Genomic DNA, 23,456 nt, shown 5'->3' with positions numbered 1-23,456 from the left:
AATTTGTCCCATTCTGATAATAGAAGTCAGTGCTGTGTTTGATCATGACTAAGGAATGCATAGAGCGAAATTCTGTAGTGATAAACCTTGTACTTAGGGAATTCATAGGGAAATAATAAATTTTCAAAATCCATGGTTAAGCTTAAGTCCAATCAATATTTTCAGTATAATTTATTGGGGGAGGGTTGCATATAGAATCTGTTGGTTGTTCTAGGGTGCTTTTTCATGTTCCATGGATTTAAATACTGACTTTCCCACCCAAACACAATGTCATTCCTAACTGTATTCCTAGCTGCATAACATGCTACCCTGTTTATATCACTCTTTATAGATGAAAGGTTTGTCTGATTACATTAGTTGATACTCCATTAATATGAAATATTTTAGCCACCAGGAGTTAATTATGCCTTAGTTAATAAATTTAATGTAGTACCATCTTACTCCTAACCATTAAAAAAAAGTGAGATTAATTTTCCTTTCTGCAGCCTTGCAGATTTAAATGAAGTCTAGAGCCGTGTGTTAAAACATCAAATATTGTTAACAGTTGTCTAGAATTTTTTAATGGTTCACCCAGCATGACCCTGGTTAAGCAGAGGAGAAAAAATTATATGGCCTATTATTCTGGGCTCACTAGATGGCTGCATTTAATAAACTATCACAGTGGACTGGTAACCTGGGATTTGAAGCCTTGGCACTAGGATGTCATGGCTCCAGAGGAGTGTTAAGAAAAGTTACCAGAAAAAAAAAAGAAAGAAAGGTTACCAGAACCCCAGGATGAAAACCTAACAAGTCTCTCCTGACACAAACTTTGGAAATATATTCAAAGCCCAAGGATAATTTCAAGATGATCTTATCCAAATGTTATGCCTCCTTTTTTTTCTTTTTATTCTTTGTATATGATCTTATATCCCTGTTGTTTCTTCACCAGATTGATGTTTCACATACCCATCCAAGACCAATTTTCTTACATGATCCAACTATATTTGGAATAATAAGAGAACTTATATGATTATTTAAGGTTTTCAAGGCATTATATATGTATAAATGTATGTGTGTATATGCATGTATATGCATGTATGGGTATATGTGTATATGCATGTATACACACATATATGTATTATATATACATATATATGTGTATGGAGAGAGAGAGAGAGAGAGAGAGAGAGAGAGAGAGAGAGAGAGAGAGAGAGAGAGAGAGAGAGAGAATTTTATTTGATTCTCACAATAATCAGGTAAGGTAGGTGCTATTGTCATCCCCCTTTACTGATAAGGAAAATGAGGTTGAGAGATATTAAGTGACTTGGCCTTGGTCACCCAGTTACTAAGGCAGAACATGAGATTAGTTCAGCAAGTCTGACTACTAGCTTTATTAAATCAAAACCCAGCTCACCAACCATCATGACATCTAGTTTCCTCCGTTGTCGACAATTCTATGATGCCACAATTCCCAAGGGATGCTCTAACTTTAGGTGTCACTCAGGGTTCTCTCTTGGGTCCTCTTCTCTTCTCCCTCTCTATTGCTTGACTTGGTGATCTAATCAGCATCCATGAATTTAATTACCACCTCTATATTGATGATTTTCAAATCGACCTATCTTGCTCTAACCTCTCTACTGACCTTTAATCTCTCATCCCAACTGCCTTTCAGACATGCCAAACTAGGAGTCCAGTAGACATTTTAAACTCAATATGTCCAAAAAGTAACTCACTATCATTCCCCCTAAACCCTCACTACCTTCCCTGTTACTATAAAGGACAATATCATTCTCCCTGTGTCTCACGTTCTTAGCAATAGTCTGACAGTATGTCTACCTGACTCAAGTCTCTCCCCATTCCAATCCATCCACCAAACAAAGGGCTGAACATCTCTCTCTGTCTCTCTTTCTCTCTCTGTCTGTCTCTGTGTCTTTGTCTCTGTCTCCCCTAGTTTTTCCTTTTGTTCTGATTCTTTTGCACAACATGAACAAGATACTCCTTTGGTCAGCTCTGGACACTTTTTCTGGCCATCTGCCATACCTGGAACATTTTCCCTCCTCCATTCCACCTATTGATTTCTCTGGCTTCCTTAAAGTCTCCACTAAAACCCTGCTTTCCACATGAATCCTTCCCTAGCTTCTCTTAATTCTACAATCTTGCCTCCATTAATGATTTTCCTAATTAGCCTATATATACATTATTTCATTCAAATTTGTTGGCATGTTGTCTCCTCCATTAGATTATAGCTTCCTTGAGGGGAGGGACTGTCTTTTCCCTCTTTTTGTATTCCCAGCATTTAGCATAGTTCCTGGTACATAGTAGGTGCTTAATAAATGTTTATCAAATTCAATTCAACACTGATATTTCAGAGTGTACACAGAAAGGAAACCAAGAGGGTGCTACTGATTGGTAGAAAGAGTAAAGGACTAGACTCTCCTGCCATTATAAATTCTATGACATTGAATGATATATCACCTAATCTCAAGCCTCAGTTTCTTTATTTAAAAAATTTAGATACCACTAAATATATCTACTATGTTATAAAATGGTGGTGAAGAGAAAAATAAATATTACATGCAAAGCATAAAACAGCATGGCATAGTGGCTAGACTGATGACCTCAAACCAGGAACCCCAGTCACATTCCATCTCATAGATAGATACACACACACAGAGTACTTGTCCAAGGTCATACTATACACACACACACACACACACACACACACACACACACATGCATATATACATATATATATATACACATATACATGTGTATATCCATATCTATGTGGATATGTGCATATATATGTGTATATATATATACATACATATGTATATTATGTATATGGGGCAAGTCACTCAGTTCTCTAGACACTTCTCTAAGATTATCAGCTGCAGAAGAACAAAAGGAAAACTTAGTAGAAATCAGCAGAACAGGGCTCTAAGTTCCTTCCCTGACACAAATTCACTGTGTAACTAGAAACAATGAGAAGTTCACATTTGTTAAGTGCTTTAAGATTTCCATAATATTTTGCTCCTAACATCCCTGTAAGATTGATCATAATAAATATTATTATCTCCATTTTGAAGAAAACTACCTTGGGGTGTATGACAGGTACAATTTGAAATAACTGGGGAAACAAAGGTTTGAGTTCCTTAGCATATCAGTTTATTAAGCAATGCATGCCAAATTCATAACAAATTGAGACCAGTCCTCCTCAGATTGACACTAGACCCTGAATACAGGGGGACACAAGTTTTTGCGTGTTAAAAGTAAACAACAAACAGTATGTAAATCAAGATACAAGATCTCTAGCTGGAGGAAAGATTAGAGGCTTTCTGAGTTAGGAAGGAGATAAATGAGTTTTCAGAGGTGGAAGGGGGAAAAGCAAACAGATACAATTCCCTGAAATCAGCATAACCTACATCCTGAGTATCTCTAAGCCCGAGCTTCTTAAACTTTTTCTACTTATGACCTTTTTTTGTCAGAGAAACGTTTACATGACCCAGGTATATAAAATAGGTATACATAACCTTTTACTTTTGCCAATTTTTTTGCAATTACGTGATCCCATATGGGATTGCAACCCACAGTTTAAGAAGCTTTGCTGTAAGCAACAGGTAGATGTGATACAGCTTCCCAACCACACAAGGCTAAGTTGAAGCACTGTAATAAAGTTTTCTCACAATTCCAATAATTGAATAAAGTTTTCTCACAAGGCAGAAATTGGACTTGATCCATAATTAAATAGAAAGGGAAATGAGTTAGATCCAGAATTGAGTCACAAGAGGGAATCAGTGTTGTTCAATCAATTCCCACAATTCTCTCAGGAGATGAGCCAACTCTCTATGATCCCATATAATTAACAATCATCAGTGCCAGGACTCAAATTCAGATCCTCTGATTCTGAGAGGAATAGCCATCATACTGCAAAATATAAATAATATAAATAAAATACTACATCATACTATAAAATGCAGAACCTGTCCAGATTCCAATTCAGCCATCTATAAAACAAGAGTGGTAGGCTAGATAAATACCAAAGGTTTCTTTCAGCTCTAAATATGTATGAAAATATAGCTATCCAAGAGTAAATCTGGATACTACAGAAAAGCTGTGAGTTTATTGTCACCACACATATTTAATCAGGAGCTCCCCATTGATCCAAAAGGGCTTTTGAAGAAGGAATTTCTGAATCAAGTGGGAAGTTATAGCTCTAATTTTTCAACTCTAGTATTCTATGAACATATGTTTTAGTCCACACTTTTCAGCTATCATACAAATTATAGACAAAATTAAAAAAGAAAATTCAACCTAAGAAAAATCAATGCTAAGTTCTATGATAAAATTGTTGCAAGAATCATCCCTCCCACATACATGGGCAAGAAGAAACATCACTCAAAGTATGTTCTACTAAAATATTCAATAGAAGTACAGACAACTGTCTAGTCTCAAGAAATACAGTGGCTTAACATGTTTGACTTCTGAACTCTTACAGAGTATATGAGAATATGACTGATTCCAGGCACAAAGAATAGATTGAACTTGAAGGCCTCTTTAGATCTATTCAGACTCTTAAATAATGTCACTCTTTAGATTCTGTGGTAAAGTGTGTTCTCCCAAGTCTTTTCATCTCTTCTCTTATTGGACCATGTGACTGGCATGTACACAAAATAAAAAATGCAGTTTGTCTATTATTTATCAGTAATAATTTACTGTGAGGAATCACTTTGTGAACTTTTTCTTTCTTTTTCCTTTCTTCTTTCCTTCCTTCCCTTTTTCCTTCTTCCTCTTTATCCTCCTCCTTTCTTGTTCCTTCTCCCTTCATTTTTCCTCTCCCTGCTCCAAGCATCCAAATCCAAATGAATTGGATCCTTAACTCCCTCTGGCCAGTAGGATACTTCTTAGTAAATGCCTGCTTTGCACTGCCCTTACTACCAAAAATGGTATCAGGCTGTGACATAAAACCAGTGCAATGTTTCAAAATATCACCTTTAAAACCTCCTTAGAATTTAGCCTCAAATCCCCCAAAATATAGCTTTCTGATATCTTTGCTCAGAATTCCATCTCTCTAGATGTTTAAAAAACAATGCTTGTATTATTTTGTCAATCTCTATCTTGGCGCTGAAAAGGCAGGAAAAAGTAAAAACAACATGATGTCAGAATACAAGTGAGAAAGGGACATGAGTGTTTCCCTTTCTTCCCTCACAGCTGTCACCTTTAGCATTTTTAAGGGCAGCACAGCACACATCTGTACATTTATTTGAGTCTTGTTTTTGCACTGTCCTTGTAATGTTCTGTTGTAAAATGGACTGGCAGTTTAACTGTAAGGGTGACTTCCCTACATAGGGAAGATTGGCTTTGTTACTTTTGATTTCATTTTGCACTTGTTTTTAGTGACAACATAGACCCTTGTGCACCTGAGCATAAACTGATGGGCTTGTTATTGATGGGCTCTTGCCAAAGCATAGTATTAATGGCACTCTGACGGCTGAGACTGGGAGCAGGGGGCTGTTTAGTTTGATAATAAAAGGTTGCAGATGCAAATTGTCTTCGTGGTATAGGAAATCATTCCTGAAACGGGGATGTATCCATTTCACTGACTTTAGAATAAAAGAAAAGGAAAAATTCAAATAAAAACAATATTAAAAATGAGCTTGTATAAAACTATTTCTTTTTCTTTTTTTTTCCTCTTTTTTTTTGGGGGGGGGGAGGCGATTGGGGTTAAGTGATTTGCCCAGGGCCACACAGCTAGTAAGTGTCAAGTGTGTGAGGCCAGATTTGAACTTAGATCCTCCTGACTCCAGGGCCCGTGCTCTATCCACTGCACCACCTAGCTGCCCCCAAACTATTCAGTTTTTTTTGAAAAGACATAATAGCTAATTGTATGTGTTCTTTCCTCACACACTCCTGGCTAGGAATTGGAGGATCTTGTCTTTCTAAGTGTTCTGATATTCCAACCAGAGTTTCTGGTCCCCAAACTCACTGAAGTTTCCTGGAAGGAAGTTGTTATTTATAATTAATGATGAATGAACTATACACTCTCTTCCAGATATTAATCAAATCATGAAGCTATGATCCCCTTCTTCTACAAGGGGGGTGGGTAGAGCCTTCTAATCAATATCCCTCTGTTTGAAAATAAATTGTTATTTTGCTCCTGGATTTTTTTTATAAAAAAAATGATCTTTAGATCGGAAAAGATAGAACAAACGTGATTAAGATGGTAGCAACCCATGATTAGTGAGGAGACAGTAAAATAGTACTAATCTTCTGTAAATCACCAAACCTGGATTAACTGTGTCCTGGGGTAAGGAAGTAGTGACTATGATTGCCAAGTGACCATCACAGATTTTAGAAAGTGCAGAGAATGGAGCGGTGTTACAAAATGAAAAAATAAGGAAACATTCTAGAATTTATTATCAAAAGGGCATTTAGGGGCAGCTAGGTGGCACAGTGGATAAAACACTGGCCCAGGATTCTGGAGGACCTGAGTTCAAATATGGCCTCAGATACTTGACACTTATTAGCTGTGTGACCCTGGGCAAGTCACTTAACCCTCATTGCCCTGCAAAACAAACAAACAAACAAAACAAAAACAAAGGGCATTTAGAAGAGGAAGGAATAATGACTATTAACCAACATAGCCACATTCACAACAGTCCATGCCAAATTAATCTCAAATTTATTTTTAAGAGGATGGCTGTAGATAGTACACCTAAATTTCAACTAAGAATTCATAAGAATCACTTATGTATTAGTGGAAATGATGGAGAGATATAATACCAGTGTAAGGCTCCAAAATATCACCTTTAAACCCTTCTTAGAATTCAGTCTGATTTCTAAAATCTGCTGAAACATAAAATCCCAGCTGGGTAGATCAAAAACTCAAATAAGGATCATTAAAGGGTCAGTCTCAATATAGATTGTGCCTCAGGGATTTATCTTTTGTTCCACACCCTCCTATATTATTAAAAATGATTTGGATTGTCACATATAGCATGCTTATCTAATTTGCAGATAGCACAAAGACAAAAGTGTTGACTATCATTTTGAATGTCAAGAGTCAATGTCTAAAAAAATCTCCATAGGCTAAAACAAGTGGTTAAATATAATGAGGTAAATTTTGGGAGGGGGTGGTGAGGGAGAGAAAGGCAGAATCCTATATTTGAATTCAAAAAATAAACCTCATAAGTAAACTATAAGCTTGATATGAATCAACCGGTGTGATACAATAGCCAAAAATACCTACCTAACTTGCATTCAAGAAGAATTGTGTCTAAAACAAAATTATTGAAAATTCCACTGTGCTTTTTTTCCTGTTGAGATCCCAAATTCTATCCATTTATAGGCACTAAATTTTAGGAAAGACATTCAGAAATTATAACACTTGTGGAGAAGGGAAGCCATTGAGGTGAGGAGATTGGAGACAATAACATATGATGTAACTGGGGTCCTTTAATGTGGAAAACATGATTTGGGGTCAGGGGAGAATGACAGCTGTTTTCACGTTTTCAAACGGCTTCCATGTGGAACAGGGATTTCTGGACAGCAGAACTTAGTGATGTAAGAGAGTTGAGACTAGATCAAAGGGGTAAAAGTCTGAAACCATTATAAAAATTCATTATTATCTTTATCTTAACAATAATAATTGATCCAGAATTGTAAGTGATTGCCTTGTAAGGCTGTAGAGTTCTCTGTTCCCCCTTCACTGGAGTTCATTAAGTAAAGGCTGGATGATTATCTCACATTATAGAGGGAATTCCTATTCAGATACTGTCTGGACTAGGGAGTCTTTGTGGTCCTTTCCATTTCTAAAATTCCATGATTCTGTCAATGAGGTTGGGGAAAGTAGTTGTCTAATTTGGCTGGAACACAGTGTGCAAGAAAGGGAGAAGAGTGAAAAGTGGTTGAAAAACGAATTCACAGAGAGAAGATTCTTAAATTCCAAGCTGAGTTTTTATTTTTTCCCTATGGTCAAGAGGGAGCCCACTGAAAAGTTTTGCACTTAGAGGTGACAGCCACAAATTTGGAAGATTATTTTTGGCACCTCTGGGAAAAATGACTTGAGGAGGAGAGACCAGTTAGAGATGAAGGATTGAGTTAGCTTAGTAGTAATGAGAAGAGATGGATGTAGAAATTTATGAAGGTAGAATCAGCAGGTCTTGGCCACTGTTTGGGTGTAGAGAATAAGGGAGATGAAAGAGTCAAGGATAATTTAGATTTCAGTCAATGGTGACTGAGAGAGATAGGTGGGTAATGCTATCAGAAGAAATAGAGAAATTGGGAGGCTGTCTCTTAGTAAAATGATATGTATAGTTTTTGATATTGTTGAGATTGACATAACAGTATAACATCAGGTGAAAATGTCCATTGGGTCGTTGGAACTCAGGGGACAGACTGAAACTTGATTATAAATTTGGACCTTATCGGTATAGAAGTAAATAATTGAAGTCATTAGTGGGGATTGAACTGCTAAAAGTGAGTGTAGAGAGAAAAAAGAAGGGCTGAGGAAAAGAACTTCAAGGGACACTCTCGGTGGAATGCAATACAGACAATGGTCCAGCAAAGGTGACCTCAAAGGAGTAGTTAGTTAGAAGGAAACCCAGAAAAAGACAATGGCAGGTAAGCAAAGGGAGAGAAAGTATCTAGGAGCATGGGGTGATGAGCACTGTCAAATTCTATAGACAGATCAAGAAGGACACAGCTGAGAAATGATGATCAAGTCTGGCAATTTAGAAATTACCTTGGAGAAAGCAGTTTCTATTAATACTAAGGAGAGAAGCAAGGTTGTAAATACTTGAGTTATGAGAAATAGAGGCATTGATAGTAGTTACTCTTTCTAGAATTTTCACAGTGGGGGAGGAGGGAGATAAAATAAAACTTTCCATTGGCTCAGTGTTCTTCCCCCAAAACAAAACCCAGCATGTTGTGATGACCCCAATAGTCCTTCCTTAGTTACCTAGGGAACATGACAATAAGAGTCAGAGAAGAAGAGAATTAGAGATACCTAGAGTTGAATCCTGCCTCACTAACACTTACTAGTTGTATAAACATGGGCAAATCACTTGATTTTAATGAGTTTCAGATTCCTCATGTGTAATATTGGAATAATGATACTGTTAGTAGTTATGCCACAGGGAAGCCATGAAGATTAAATGAAATATGTTAAAATCTCTTTGAAAACCTTAATGCATTGAGGCAACATGACATGTTGTCCTCAGATAGGGAGGAGAGGGAAGGAGATAAATATTTAGCATTTGTTCCAGGCACTGTGTGTCACTATATGCCTACTACATGCCAGGTATTGTGCCAAGCACTTAAAAAAACAACATTAACTCATTGATCCTCACAAAACCTGGGTGGTAGATGCTATATCCTGATCTTACAATAGAGGAAACTGAGGCAAACAGAAATGCCAATGGTATGCACAGAATTACAGGCAATAAATATCTCAGACTGGATTTGAACTCAGATCTTCCTCATTCTTGTTTCATCACTATATCTACTATGCTACTAGTTGTCTCAAGTAGTACTTTTGTACTTTTTGTTACTAATCAGCTAAGATGTAGTGTACTCAAAGTATTTATCAGATCTTAAGCTATTGGCCTGTGTCTATGGCTTCCAGACCTAGTTGCTTAGTGCTTTCTGTACTTTAGAGAGCTAGCCTTTGAGTTGACAGGCATACAATAGGCTCCTATCCTCCCAGCCTCTTACCCAATTCCACCTACACATACTGGTTGGGGTGCTGGCAAATCACTACCTCTCAGTGTTCCAGATAACTTTATAAACTATAAGGGTCAGAGTAGAAACTGATATCCACTGGTAGAGGGAGTTTGTCACTTGGAGTACCCTATACCAGTGAAATCATATATGTGTTTGAAATCATTATATAAACTTCAACTATTATTATTATTATCAGTATGAAATTCCTTTTGCTATGTCAACTCACAAGGCATGGAAACATTTGCAAATTAATCAACAGGATTTCTGACTCTCCCATAATTCCATGATAAATATGTAAACTAAATTCTAACAAGAATACCAGGTTACACATTCATCCAGTTTGCTTAATCAATCTAGAAAAATATCGACCAATCTACAAAAAATGCATTGGCCCATTTGCATGTTTTATCAGAACCTCAGGAATGTCATTGGAGAGTAGTATCTATAGCTTTCTGTAGAGATGAGGCTAGGCTCACTCTGGAATGTTTTGGCAGGCCCTCTTTACCATAGAACCTGTTTCTTTATACTAACCATACAAAGATCACTATACTTCATTCAACTTACTCATTTTTCGGATAGAATCATGTTGGCTCTTTGCTAGTGTTGCCTTTGTAAGTAGAGGCACAAAGATGCTTCTTCATACAGTGTAGGTATCATTCATTCAATAATGATTTTTGTAGACTTTCATATTCTTACCTCTACATACATATTCCTGAATATTATATATATACATATGTATATGAATGATGCACATATAACTAGCATAGTTAAATCATATTTCTTCAAGTTCTTCCCAAGACAAGAAAATAAACATAGCATCTACAGTTGCCACTTTCAGAAAGAAAACTTAAAATCAGTGATCATAAACAAGCCATTAATTCAGTGCCACCGGTTAAGGGGTGAGGGACAAGAGAGTTCATATTGTGGTGTTTTATAGTACAGTTAAGGATATTACTTCTCCAAAATGTTTACTCCATAGGGGGAAAGTTACTAAAATGACCGTGTAAAGAATTAATTGTTATTTGAGGTTTTTATGCCTCGGCATGCACTGGCCTGGGGCTCCTCAAAGCGAATGTTGCTCTACCCACTGGTTGTAGCTATTGCAATGGTGCTGGCACCTCATGTCATCACCACTTGCTGATGCCTACATGGGCCTGGCAAAATTATAATGATTGGAAGCCTAGTGAGGGCAGTCATGTGACTGTCAGAGTGGCCCTCCCATTGGCTCGGGCTGGAGTGGGTTTTTTTTTTTTTTCTGGGATTGGGGGAGGATAATTGGGTATTCTAGCTGGACACTGGAATGATTGGAGGTCTGCTGCATATTCTCAGCTGATTCCTGGGCAGTGATATCTTTTGAGGTTGTATAATTTCCCTTTCCCCATTTTATTTCCTTTCCTTTGATCCTACTGATCCTGTTTGTTTTTTGTTTTGTTTTTTTAAGTTCTTTCTTGTTAAAATAAATCCTGTTCTGTTTTGAGGGAGGCTGCTGGTCGCCTTCCTTGCCCCAAGATTGCGGCAAGCCACTTAGCTAACACTCCCCAATTAAAAATTGTCCCCACAGTTGGGTCAGCCTGATATCCAGACAGCCCAAATTTCTGTGGCTCAGTGAGACTAAGAATCAAATAGGTTATCTTTCCTATTCAATAAATAATCTTTATAATACCTATGTTCCTTCCAAGATGAGGGAGAGTTGTAACAATTGGAATGACACCACCTGCTGGAGACTTACTGTTGGAAAGCTCCACCATGAGGAGTAGGTGTCTGAGGGCAAGCCATGTGGCTTTTCTTTGGCATCAGGAAGTGACATTTGCTTGTGGGAGAAAGAAGGGGCGAGGCTTGTTCTCTCACTCGTTTTCGCCAGGACTCTCATGGAGAGTGGAGCAGGAGAACTGTAGCTCCCTGAGATAGATAGATGAATCTAGGCCTCTCTCTCTCTCTCTCTCTCTCTTTTTTTCTTTTTTTGGTGAGGCAATTTAAGTTAAGTGACTTGCCCAGGGTCACACAGCTAGTAAGTGTTAAGTGTCTAAGGCCACATTTGAACTCAGGTCCTCCTGAATCCAGGCCCTGTGCTCTATCCACTGCACCACCTAGCTGCCCCTCTTTCTCTCTCTTAATGAAATTCTTATTCTCCTTAATAAATGCTTAAAAGTCTAAACTCTTGCTAAAGCTTATAATTTTTTGGCGACCATTCATTAGATATTTTAGACAGTATAGCTAGAATTTTATCCCCTTACAGAGGAAATCTAGATTTTTTTCATAAATATAGCTCCCAAGAAATTTCATCACAGTCCCAAACTGTGCCTGTCCTAATTAATTTTCAGAACATGCTCACAGGAAGAAACTCTTGTAATTCTAAGATGAGAAGTGGATAAGCTGAGGTTCACTCAAGGAAATGAGCAGAATAGAGGCTATTGCCCCAGTCTCTGATTACAGGCCTGGTGCTTTCTCAGAGTACTATACTCTGATTATGCTCTGGAATCTTTTATCCCATCTCCAAGATGATGTTTCCAATTCAACAGGCCAACGTGCCTGCCAGTATTGTCACATCATCAATAACATTTTATTGACAATTCTTTCAATTAATCTTAACTAGCCAAAGCATTCCCAGCACCAAGCCAAGCCTGCTAATAGAGCATAATAGGGAGATTATATGGTGAGAATGGCCGAGTAAGTGACAAACGCATGCACCATGAAAAAGAGCCATCTGGCGTTGCTGATCTCAGCTGCTGGCATGGCTAGCACCCAGTGGGCCCTTAAAGAACTCTGGGCTCTGCTGAGACATCACCTTTCTTCTTGGAGAAAGCCAGCCTAGGACATTGAGCCAGGAATGATCACATTATGTTCCTTATTGCCCTCAAGTCACTCTAAAGAATGGGGCTGTAAAGCATCTTACCTTGCATTGTCGTTCTGGTGGGTTCTGAAAACAGAGGAATGAGCAAGAGGTAGATGAGGTAGACAAATGAAAGCCCATTATACCGGAAAGCACACGCTGCATTTGGAAAGAGGAGAGAGGGAAAACTGTATTAGTTAAACCACCTTAAATAATGGAGAGTCCAGCAGGATCTGAGGTTAATGGTGCAAGCTATTATCTACTCAAGGCACATCACTAATTAAACAATATTAGCAATCAAGAAGTATTTACTGAAATAGGATTTACCTTGTGTTATATATAGTAAAGAATTGCAAGAGGTTACCATTGAACTCAGGAAGATTAGTAACTAGTTGGGGTGAGGGGGTAAGACTAAAACAAATAAGTACCTAAAGTTTATTTTTATATGCAGTGCAGGAAAACACAAGGAAATATTAAATGCTAAATCATGTGATTCCTATAAAAGCACTATAGAACTTGAGAGATATGGATGATGGGAGAAGTGAAGTAAGGCTTCTTAAAGGGGACCCTGAAGGATAATAACAATAACCATTAGTAAGTAAGATAAGCATCATCTATTAAACACTTAGCATGTACCAGGCACTGTGCTAAACACTGTAAATATAAAGAAAGGCAAAAGGGAGTACCTGCCATAAGGAATCTAATAGGGGAGAGAACATGCAAACAATAAGTTTGTTATTCAGTCATGTCTGACTCTTCATGACCCCATGGACAGTTGATTCTTTTGGCAAAGGTACTAGAGAGAAACTAGAATTGGATCTACCTTAGAAAAACTCATAAAAGGGGCAGCTAGGTGGCACAGTGGATAGAGCACCAGCCCTGGATTTAAGCAGACCTGAGTTCAAATATGGCCTCAGACACTTAACACTTGCTAGCTGTGTGACCATGGGCAAGTCACTTAATCCCAATTGCCTCACAAAAAAAGGGAAAAAAGTCTCATAAAAGATGCATTCCAATCAGGTGAAGACCATTTTTATGGAAAAAAATTAGAGTGAAAAGTTTAATTCAATCTATCTTTATTTATTTTATATACTTGCTCTCTACAAAGCATTGTACTGGGAATATTTTAAACCAAATAGGTCTTGACCCCAAGGAGTTTCTATACTATTAGGTTATGCAACATATACACATACAAGGGAATGCATGTTAATTTAAGAAGAGAAAGACGTTCGATTCTTAGATTTGGGAAATGATCCAAGAAAGCATTTTGAAGGGAAGTAGAACTTAAACTAAGCCTTGAAGGAAGTTATGGATTCTAGAAGACAAAGATGAAGAAGGAGTGAATCCCAGACATGGTGGATGGCTCATATGAATACACAAAGTTAGGTTAATTAATTTTACTTAAAGGTTGATGTCCTCTCAGTACTCTTTTTACGAGGGTTGTTTGTGATCATTTCCATGTCTTTGGAATTTTCTTGTTTATAATTTATCTTTAAAATCAATCATTTGCCTGGTTTCCTTGGTCAGATTAAACCCTTCTTCCCAACTCCATCTTTTGAATTACCATGAAGGGAAGTGATATTGTGCTTTGATCATCTTTGTAAATGAAAAGGGATGTTTATAACACTAATAGCAGGTCTGTTCCACTTCAAATTTGTTCTCACTCTCTGTCTCTGTCTGTCTCTGTCTCTCTGTCTCTGTCTCTATATCTGTGTCTCTATGTCTCTTTCTCTGTCTCTCTCACTCTGTCTCTCTCTGTCTCTGTCTTTGTCTCTTTATCTGTGTCTCTGTCTCAGTGTCTCTCTGTCTTTGTCTCTCTGTTCTATCTCTGTCTCTGTGTCTATCTCTCTCTGATCTATCTTTCTCTGTCTCTGTCTCCATCTCTGTCTCTCTGTTTATGTTTCTATCTATCTCTGTCTCTGTCTCTGTGTGTCTCTCTCTTTCACTCTGTCTCTGTCTCTCTCTGTTTCTCTGTCTTTGTCTCTCTGTCTCTCATCAATTTCAATTTGGAATACTCCTAGGGATGATTAGCTTAGCTGGATCTCAGGCCAAGTTCTTTGCAATTTCTTCTCCTTTGCTTTTCTCTCTTTCTAAGATAATAGTTTATTCAGCACCCTCTAGCACCCACCGTCTTAATGTTTTATAAATACGTTTGTGCTCTAAAAAGAGTTGCTATATTTTTCTGTGGTTTTTGGAATTGTGAGGAAATGTGCTTTGCTTTACCTTCTTTGACAATTAGTGATCATCACTGTCAGTTTTCCCATTTTTGGAACTGACAATTTATTTGGACTTTTTGTAATTGTTTATAGTTATATGTTAAAGACTGCAATTTTCTCATCTTTTGAAATAAATATTCAGATTTGTTATTGTATGACTTAATTTTCTAAATATAGAACCTGGTTTACACTGGTAAATGTGTTGAAAATAAAAGTACTCCAAGAAGAAACACACACACATCCTAGAATGTAATAATATATTGGGGGAGGGAAGAAAAATTGTGAGGGAGAGAGAAAAAAATGAGTAAAGTGGATACCTATAGAGTAGGATAAAAACGATAGAGGAGAGAAAAGAGAGGAAAGGAAAGGGATGTTTCAAAAAATTTATTGCTACATGATCTTAATATTTATTCTATTTCAACCATATGATCACTGCTAGATTTTATTAACATTTAAATTGTTTTTCTCATATTTCCAGGCTTATAATTTTAGATTTAAAAATTTAATATTCGTGGAACTCTTTTTAAAGCAAAGTTTGTCCTACCTCCTTCAAACCCACGATAGTAAAAAACAAGGAAAGCCACATTATCTACATCAGGGATACAACATCTTAAATGTTGAGAACCTCCATTTCAATTCAGAGCTTTCTGAGTGAGCAACATCTAAATTGGTAATAGCCTGAAGGGTCTTTGTTTATTTTAATGGTTGCCAAAGCAGTAGATATACATTACTTAGAGCAACTTCATTAATAAGTGATAAAAAGAGTTCTGTCAATTCAGTGTTTCTATGTTGTATTTTTAAATATTCTCACTTGTGCACTCTAGAGAGGTCAATTGCTTTTTGAAGATAAAGCTCTCAGTGTGCAAAATTCTGGTCCAATTTTCAACTTGCTAGAGGTTTTACCAAGAATCTTTATTGAGACACAAGTGAAAAATAACTAAAAGAAACAGCTGCTGTTCATTTACAATGATAGAGTGAAAAAAGATATTTTAAAAAGCTAATATGAATTCTTATTAAGGAACAATGGATATCATTGGTATTAGACACAGGAAAGCCCTCCTAAATCAACTTTTTCATTGTCTATTTGTGCAGTGCTCTTCCCTTCATTATATTGTCTTGTGTTTTACATCCGCTCAAGTCTCAGATGTCCCAAACATACGGGATATGTTAAAACAGAAGCCAGACAAATACTTCTCTTCCCTTTTCCCTTACCCTCTAACCTCAACGCCCACCATAGATATGTGAGGGTCACAGTTCCTGTCCCAAATGTTTCCTTACATTTTAAAAAAAATTGTAAAGAAAGTTCATTCAAATTAACTTTTCTCACCATTGTTTAAGTTGCCAAGAAATTACTTTACATATTTATATTTGGTATGTATCATCTGAAAAATACCTTTGACTTGTTTCAAAAGAATATCAAATATCAAAAAGCTGGGAGAGATACAACTGAAAACAGAGGCAGATTTGTGGGGCCTTTTATCTTCCCTCAACTTGTCCAGAGTCCTCTGCTGGCTACAAAAAAATAGCCAAACTAGGTTTCATAAATTTTATGTGTGTGAACTATTTTTCCATTGGGTGTGGTGCTTAGTTTGTCACAAAATAGCTCATTTAGAGAAGAGCTGTCTTTAAATGTAAGTGTTAATGTGACTATAAGAATCTGATAAATTTTTATTTTATATTATTTCCTGGGGACCCCATAATAATACTGATGGATTAAGGAGTAGTGTTTTAAAGTATCAGGTCTATGATTTTAAATATATATTGCCCAATTCTGCCAATTTCAATCTTCCTCTGAAATATAAACAGTGATTATTTGCCTTACAGAGCATTTAACAGATGGATAAAGATTATGAAAATTATTCCCCTTCTACCAGTAATCACTTGAAGAGCAAGTATTCAGTTAGCACATACTATGTGGGAGGCAATATTCTTGGGGCTAGGGATACAAAAATAAGAACTAAAAATATCTGTCCTCAAGAGGATTACATTCTACCAGAAGAAACAATGTGTACACAAAAAAGTAAATACAAAGTAATTTCCAGAGAAGAGGTGCTGAAGGTGAGGTGTGACAGATGAGGGAGGGAGATCAGGAAAGATAGATAGATAGATAGATAGATAGATAGATAGATAGATAGATAGATAGATAGATAGATAGATAGATAGATAGATTTATATATATGTATATATGTGTGTATGTATGCATATGCATATGTATATGTGTATGTATATATGTATAGGTTTTAACTCTTGAACTTATCTTGGAAGGAAGCTTGGGGCTCAATTAGTTGCTTTGAGGATAATAATTATCCAAGGAGCTGTTCTACCTGCAGAATTTTGAACAAAAACAACTTACAAAATTACCTTTACTATTAAAAAAATAACTATTTTGCCCTCTACTTCACTCTATCTAACCCCAAGTATAGTTTCTGTTCTCAAGATAGAACAATTTGACCAAGAAAACCAAAGAAAGATTGGCATGGCCATCTTTCTAATTAATTATTTATTTGTTGCTTTTTGATTTTTATGTTTAACAAAGCATTGCTCCTCTTTGAAAAGCCATGAAGAAACGCTGACTCCATCACTGACAGTAAGGTCTACTACTACACCTAAATTATCAGTACCAGAACTTCATCAGATTCCTAATTTTGAGATTTAGTTCCCCATGGCCACATGCTTGAATCTCATTCAACCCAATGGGAGCCTGCTGTGCTCGGCCTGAGTCACAGAGTTGTAAATAGATGACGTTTTCCTTTCCAAAAGTCAGAGTAGTCATTGCATTCCTTTTCTCCCCCTCACCATGGGGTTTACTTATCCATAAGCAATCAGTTACAACACTGAAGAGAGGGTGCCATGGTCAGGTACCAAGGGGTGCTGCTCATGTTGGCTTTAAGGGATTTTTTTTCCTTGCAGCAATGGCTTTTGAGTAACAAAATTAATTTATTGCCTGCCATGGTTTCCTTCTTTCAAGAACTTAGGAAAAATAGATTTTTTTTTTGGTAAGCTTTTACTGTAGGCTTTAGTATATTACATATTATTCTTGGCAACAGCCTCTCTGTACTGATGTATGCATTAGCATGAATAGAAATCAATTCAGCCAGCAGTAATGAAGTCATATTTCTTCTGTCTTCAGCCTACAAGACTGCCTGACAGTTGTATCTTGTTGAACAACTTCTACAGCTGAAAAATTGATTACACAGCCTGGTGATCTGGTTCACGAATCTTCTTTGAGGATCTCAGTTCTGCTCTCAGTTTCATTTAACAGCTGTAGCTGAACTCATTATAAACCTTCTGTTGCAGAAACATTGCCCACAAGGCACTCAGTCAGCAGGGGGGACGAGACGACAAATTGACTGTCCTTTGGCTTCAGTACAAAGCTGAAGCCGTTGGCAAATTTCTCCTGACAGTCTTCCTGGCTTCTTCCTGGGGAGCATCTTTACAAACTTAAGTCAAGCAACATATGGAGCTAACCCTGCTACTTCCAGATACTGTTGTTACTGCTGGCAGAAGAAGGACACCTTTTCAGAAAGCACAGCCAGCTTATTTAAAGAGGTCTGGGTTTTATACCACTAGAGACAACAATACTAATTAGAAACAGATCATTGGCCATGGTGAGATCTCTGCTGCCAAATCAACACCCAAAGCAATTGAAAAATTGAGCCAGTGCCTTGAAATCAGCTTTTTCCTCTCAGTATGTATCATTAAGTTCCTACTTCTCTCTTTTACATCTTATCTTTAATTATGGACTTACAATCATAGGAACACAGATCTGGGAATGGAATGAGGGAGTAAAGGTTATCTAGTCTAAGTGCCTCCTTTTACAGATGAGGAAACTGAGACCTAAAGATGTCATGTTTCCAAGGTCACATAAGGAATAAGTAAGTGTTAGAGCCATGAAACCAACTCTTCTGATTCTAAAAAGAAGCATATGTATATCTGTCTGCCTGTAGATTTGTATGCATGCATGTAGGTATGCATAGACATGTATGCTCTGGGTAAGGTAGGGTAATATATTTGGAAATGGAAGTGATATAAAAAGGTACATATACATATGGATACCTAAACAATAATCTCTTTTTTTGTTTGTTTTTTTTTTGGGGGGGGGGTGAGGCAATTGGGGTTAAGTGACTTTCCCAGGGTCACACAGCTAGTAAGTGTCAAGTGTCTGAAGCTGCATTTGAACTCAGGTCCTCCTGAATCCAGGGCCAGTGCTCTATCCACTGCACCACCTAGCTGCCCCACAATAATCTCTTATAATAAAAAAATAGTAAAGGGGAAAAAGAGGTAAGTAAAATTAGCATAGACAATATCTGAGTCTGAAAATAGATATCATGCTTTTATAGTCATTGTTCCCATCACTAAAAAGAAGGAAAATTGTATTTCTTCACATCTTTTCTTTACCTTGTTCCCTACCTAGTATTTTATCTGTCACTTCGAAGTGTTCATAAAACCAAATTCTAGTCCAGGTATGGAATGGCACAAGAACTGTCCATGGCATGTCCTTAAAACATACCCACACAGTCTATGTCCCTTAGTGGCTATTTAATCTTGCCATTTTCCTCAATTTCTCCATTTTGATGAGCAGATGGATATTATGAAGGTATCTTTTCAGTTTGCTTCCCATTGCAATTACATACAAATCATCTTGGCTATAAATAATGAAGAAGTTTGGACAGAAATAGCATGATTCTTTTTTTAAAAAAAAAATTTAATGTGATAGATTTCATCAAAACTATCTGGTACTAGCTAAGAAATAGAGTGGAGGATCAATGGAATAGGCTAGGCACAGGAGAAACAGTAGTAAATGGCATTAGTAATGTAGTGTTTGATAAACACAAAGACTCCAGCTTCTGGGATAGGAATTCAATATTTGACAAAAACTGCTGGGAAAACTGGAAGACAGTATGGCAGAAATTAGGCATAGACCAACATCTTACACCTTATACTAAAATAAGGTCAAATGGGTACATGATTTAGACATAAGAGGTGATATCTTAGGTAAATTAGGAGAGGAAGGAATATTCTACCTTTCAGATCTTTGGAAAGGAGAACAATTTATGACCAAACAAGAGATAGAGAATATTATGAAATGCAAAATGGCTGATTTTGATTACATTAAATTAAAAAGGTTTTGCACAAACAGAAGCAATGCATACAAAATTAGAAGGGATGCAGAAAGCTGGGAAACAATTTTTATGGCCAGTACTTCTGACAAAGGTCTCATTTCTTGAATATATAGGGAGCTAAATCAAATTTATATGAATCCAAGTCATTCCCCAATTGAGAAATGGTCAAAGAAATGAACAGGCAGTTTTCTGATGAAGAAATCAAGGCTATCTATTCCCATATGATAAAATGCTCTAAATCACTATTGATTAGAGAGATGCAAATTTAAACAACTCTGAGGTACCTACCACCTGACACCTATCAGATTGGCTAATATGACAAAAAAGGAAAATAATAAATGTTGGAGAAGTTGTGGGAAAATTGGAACACTAATGCATTGTTGGTAGAGCTGTGAATTGGTCCAACCATTCTGGAGAGCAATCTGGAATTATGCCCAAAGGGCTATAAAGCTGTGTATACCCTTTGACCCAGCAATACCACTTTTGGGTCTTTTTCCCAAAGAGATCATAAAAAGGGGAAAGACCCACATGTACAAAAATATTTATAGCTGTTCTTTTTGTGGTGGCAAGAAGTGGAAATTGAGGGGTTGCCCATCAATTGGGGAATGGCTGAACAAGTTGTGGTATATGAATGTAATGGAATTCTATTGTGCTGTAAGAAACAATGAGCAGGAGGAGTTTAGAGAAACCTGGAAGGACTTGCATGAACTGATGATGAGTGAGATGAGCAGAATCAGAAGAACATTGTACACAGTATCATAAACATGGTGTGTTGATCTATTGTGATGAACTAGATTCTTCTCACCAATGCAATGGTACAGAAGAGTTCCAGGGGACTCATGATGGAAGGGGATCTCCAAATCCAGGAAAAAAAAATGAACTGTGGAGTATAGATGCTGATTGAACCATACTATTTCTTTTGTTTTTGGTGCTGTTGTTTTTCTATTTTGAGGTTTTTCCTCATTGCTCTGATTCTTCTCTTATAACATGACTAATGCAGAAATAGGTTTGATGTTTATATATATATATATATATATATATATATATATAACCTATATCAGATTGCCTGCTGTCTAGGGGAGGGGGAAGGGATGGGAGGGAGGGAGAAAAATCTGAAATTGGAAAGGTTGTATAAACTAATTTGAGAACTATCTTTACATGTAACTGGAAAAAATAAAATACTTTTATCAGAAAAAAATGTGATAGATTCTCTCTCTCTCTCTCTCTCTCTCTCTCTCTCTCTCTCTCTCTCTCTCTCTCTCTCTCTCTCTCTCTCTCTCTCTCTCTCTCCAGGGCAATGAGGGATGACTGACTTGCCCAGGGTCACACAGCTAGTAGTTGTCAAGTGTAAGAGGCTGGATTTGAACTCAGGTCCTCCTGAATCCAGGGCCAGTGCTTTATCCACTTTGCCACCTAGTTCCCCCTGATACTTTCTTACAGTATGATTCTTGGTAAGTCTTTGTACCTCAGTTTTCTCTTTTATAAAATGGAGATATTAAGGTCTAAACTATTACTTCAGAGGGTTGTATTAAAGTCCAAGGAAATGAGTCTTAATGGATAGAGGACTAGACTTGCAATCCAGAAAGACCTGGGTTGAATTCCAACCTTGAAATATTCACACATGGAATTTATTGCAATACTCTAACCTGAAGAAGATAAAGTAATGTGTGACAAAAATATAAAGGTATGGCTAATAAGAACAACATTTAAAATTTAAAAGGAGAAAAGAGTTTCTGTGATAATGTTTTACAATTAGGGCTCCAGGAATAGGCAGAGATAGTATCTGCAAAGAATAATGAATGATGTATGCCCTTCTCAAGGAAGAAAAAAGTATAGGTGAAACCAACAGTTCAAATTTTATTCTTTACATGAAAGGATTTTGCTTAACTATTCAAGGCTCTGAGATATTTTGTTAAGCCTCAACAAGGCATTTATGACTTCTATATAGAAAGCTTTAATACATATTTTCTATTGAATAGCTCCATTATATGATTCCACAACGGATACCACATTTACTCTTATAAGAAGATAAAAGACTGCATAAATAAGTCTAAAGCTGGCACAAAATGGAGAATTAAGAAATCTCAGCTAAGTTCCTTTAAGACAAGTTACTTAATTTACTTCCATTGCTCCCCATCAAGTACTCCCAGGCTTAAGATTTTTCAGTGGCTCCCTATTGCCCCAAGGATAAAATACAAACTTTGCAGTTTGACATTTAAAGCCATTCAAAGTCTCTATCTATCATACCTTTCCCACTTTATTTCACATTAAGGAATAAATGTATTAATTAAAAGGTATTTATTAAGAACCTAATACACATAAAACACTGGGGGAGCAAATAGAAAGAAAATAAAAATATTGCCCAATGGCTCAACATTTTGTCTTCTACTTCCAACGTTTTGCATATGCTAGCCCCCGTGCCTGGAATGAACTTTTTTTTTTTTTTTTTTACCTCTGACTTTTAGAATCATTAGCTTCTTTCAAGGCTAAGTACAAGAGTCACTTCCTAGAGTAAACTTTTCCTGAGTCCCTCAATTGTTAGAGCGCTCTCCATTCACAAATTATTAACTGTTATTTATATATTTACATATTGAAATCTGCAGAAGAACATATGGTCCTTAAGGACAAAGGAGGTTTTATTTCTTTAATTTTTTGTTTTTGTATCCCGGATGTCTCATATGGTGCCTGGGACATAGTAGGTAGGCACTTAATAAATTATTCTTGAAATGGACCAAATGGATACAGTTCTTTTAAAAGCATTAAGAAGGGCCTTAAAGAGAAATATTTAAATAATAAATTGAATGAGATTGCTACTTCTTTGACCTCTCTGAACCCTCCTAGGCTTATTTCTCAACCAACCAGAAGAGGCTTCCAAACTCCTAGGGGTCTATTTCTGGGTGTTTATTATGAGTGATGTTTAAGATGCCCTTCTTGTGGGGTTGATAAGTAAGCTGTACTGTGCAGAAAGAATGGAACACTAGACTGAGAGCAAAAGGTTGCAAGGTTCACTATTTGAAAGTAGACACACCCTTCTGGCCTTTACTCATTTGTTTTCCTTTTTCTCCTTCAGCTAAAAAAAGGAGGAAAGTCTAAAAACTAAAATTAAGCCTGTTTTTGTTCATTTTTTTTTAAAGGAAATTAAACAGGGGTTGAAATTAGATGATAATCTAAGGTCCCCTCCAGTTTTTAATATCCTATAAATCAACAAATAGGAAAACAGTGACACACAAAAGTCCTGAGCCAGTAAAATCCAAGACTGTAGATCAAATTAATGTTATATTCAAGCCACTAAATAGGTGAGAGTACAGTGGAAAAACAAGATGGAGAGAAAAACATAGATTCTGATTAGCCTGTATATGTGCCTGTATTACTATTTTTAAAAGCTCACTGGCTTCTCCTTAATGCAGATGATGGATGGACAGTGAGCAATTCTAATTTTTCACATAGAAGCAACTAAAATGCTTTTCCCCCCATTTTCCCTCAGCTATCATCTGGAACCTGTTAAATTTTGCAGCAGTTTGCCTGGAAATACAGCCTAAACATTAGGGGAAAATAATTTCTGGCCCCTTGTTTTAGTTTTCTTGA

The 23,456-nt window shown here is 36.8% G+C and overlaps 1 protein-coding gene across 1 annotated transcript in view; it reads right to left on the bottom strand.

The window, feature by feature from the left end:
- The window catches only part of PIEZO2 (piezo type mechanosensitive ion channel component 2), a 563,847-nt gene that overhangs the window by 448,386 nt on the left and 92,005 nt on the right, over positions 1-23,456 (bottom strand). The window contains 1 exon segment of the mRNA XM_043975076.1: positions 12,596-12,691. Coding sequence (XP_043831011.1) covers positions 12,596-12,691 — 96 coding nt within the window.

The sequence above is a fragment of the Dromiciops gliroides genome, chromosome 1, assembly GCF_019393635.1.
Source record: "Dromiciops gliroides isolate mDroGli1 chromosome 1, mDroGli1.pri, whole genome shotgun sequence".
Classification (NCBI taxonomy): domain Eukaryota; kingdom Metazoa; phylum Chordata; class Mammalia; order Microbiotheria; family Microbiotheriidae; genus Dromiciops; species Dromiciops gliroides.
The sequence above is the reverse complement of the archived record's forward strand: the minus strand, read 5'-3'. Positions and strand labels throughout refer to the sequence as shown.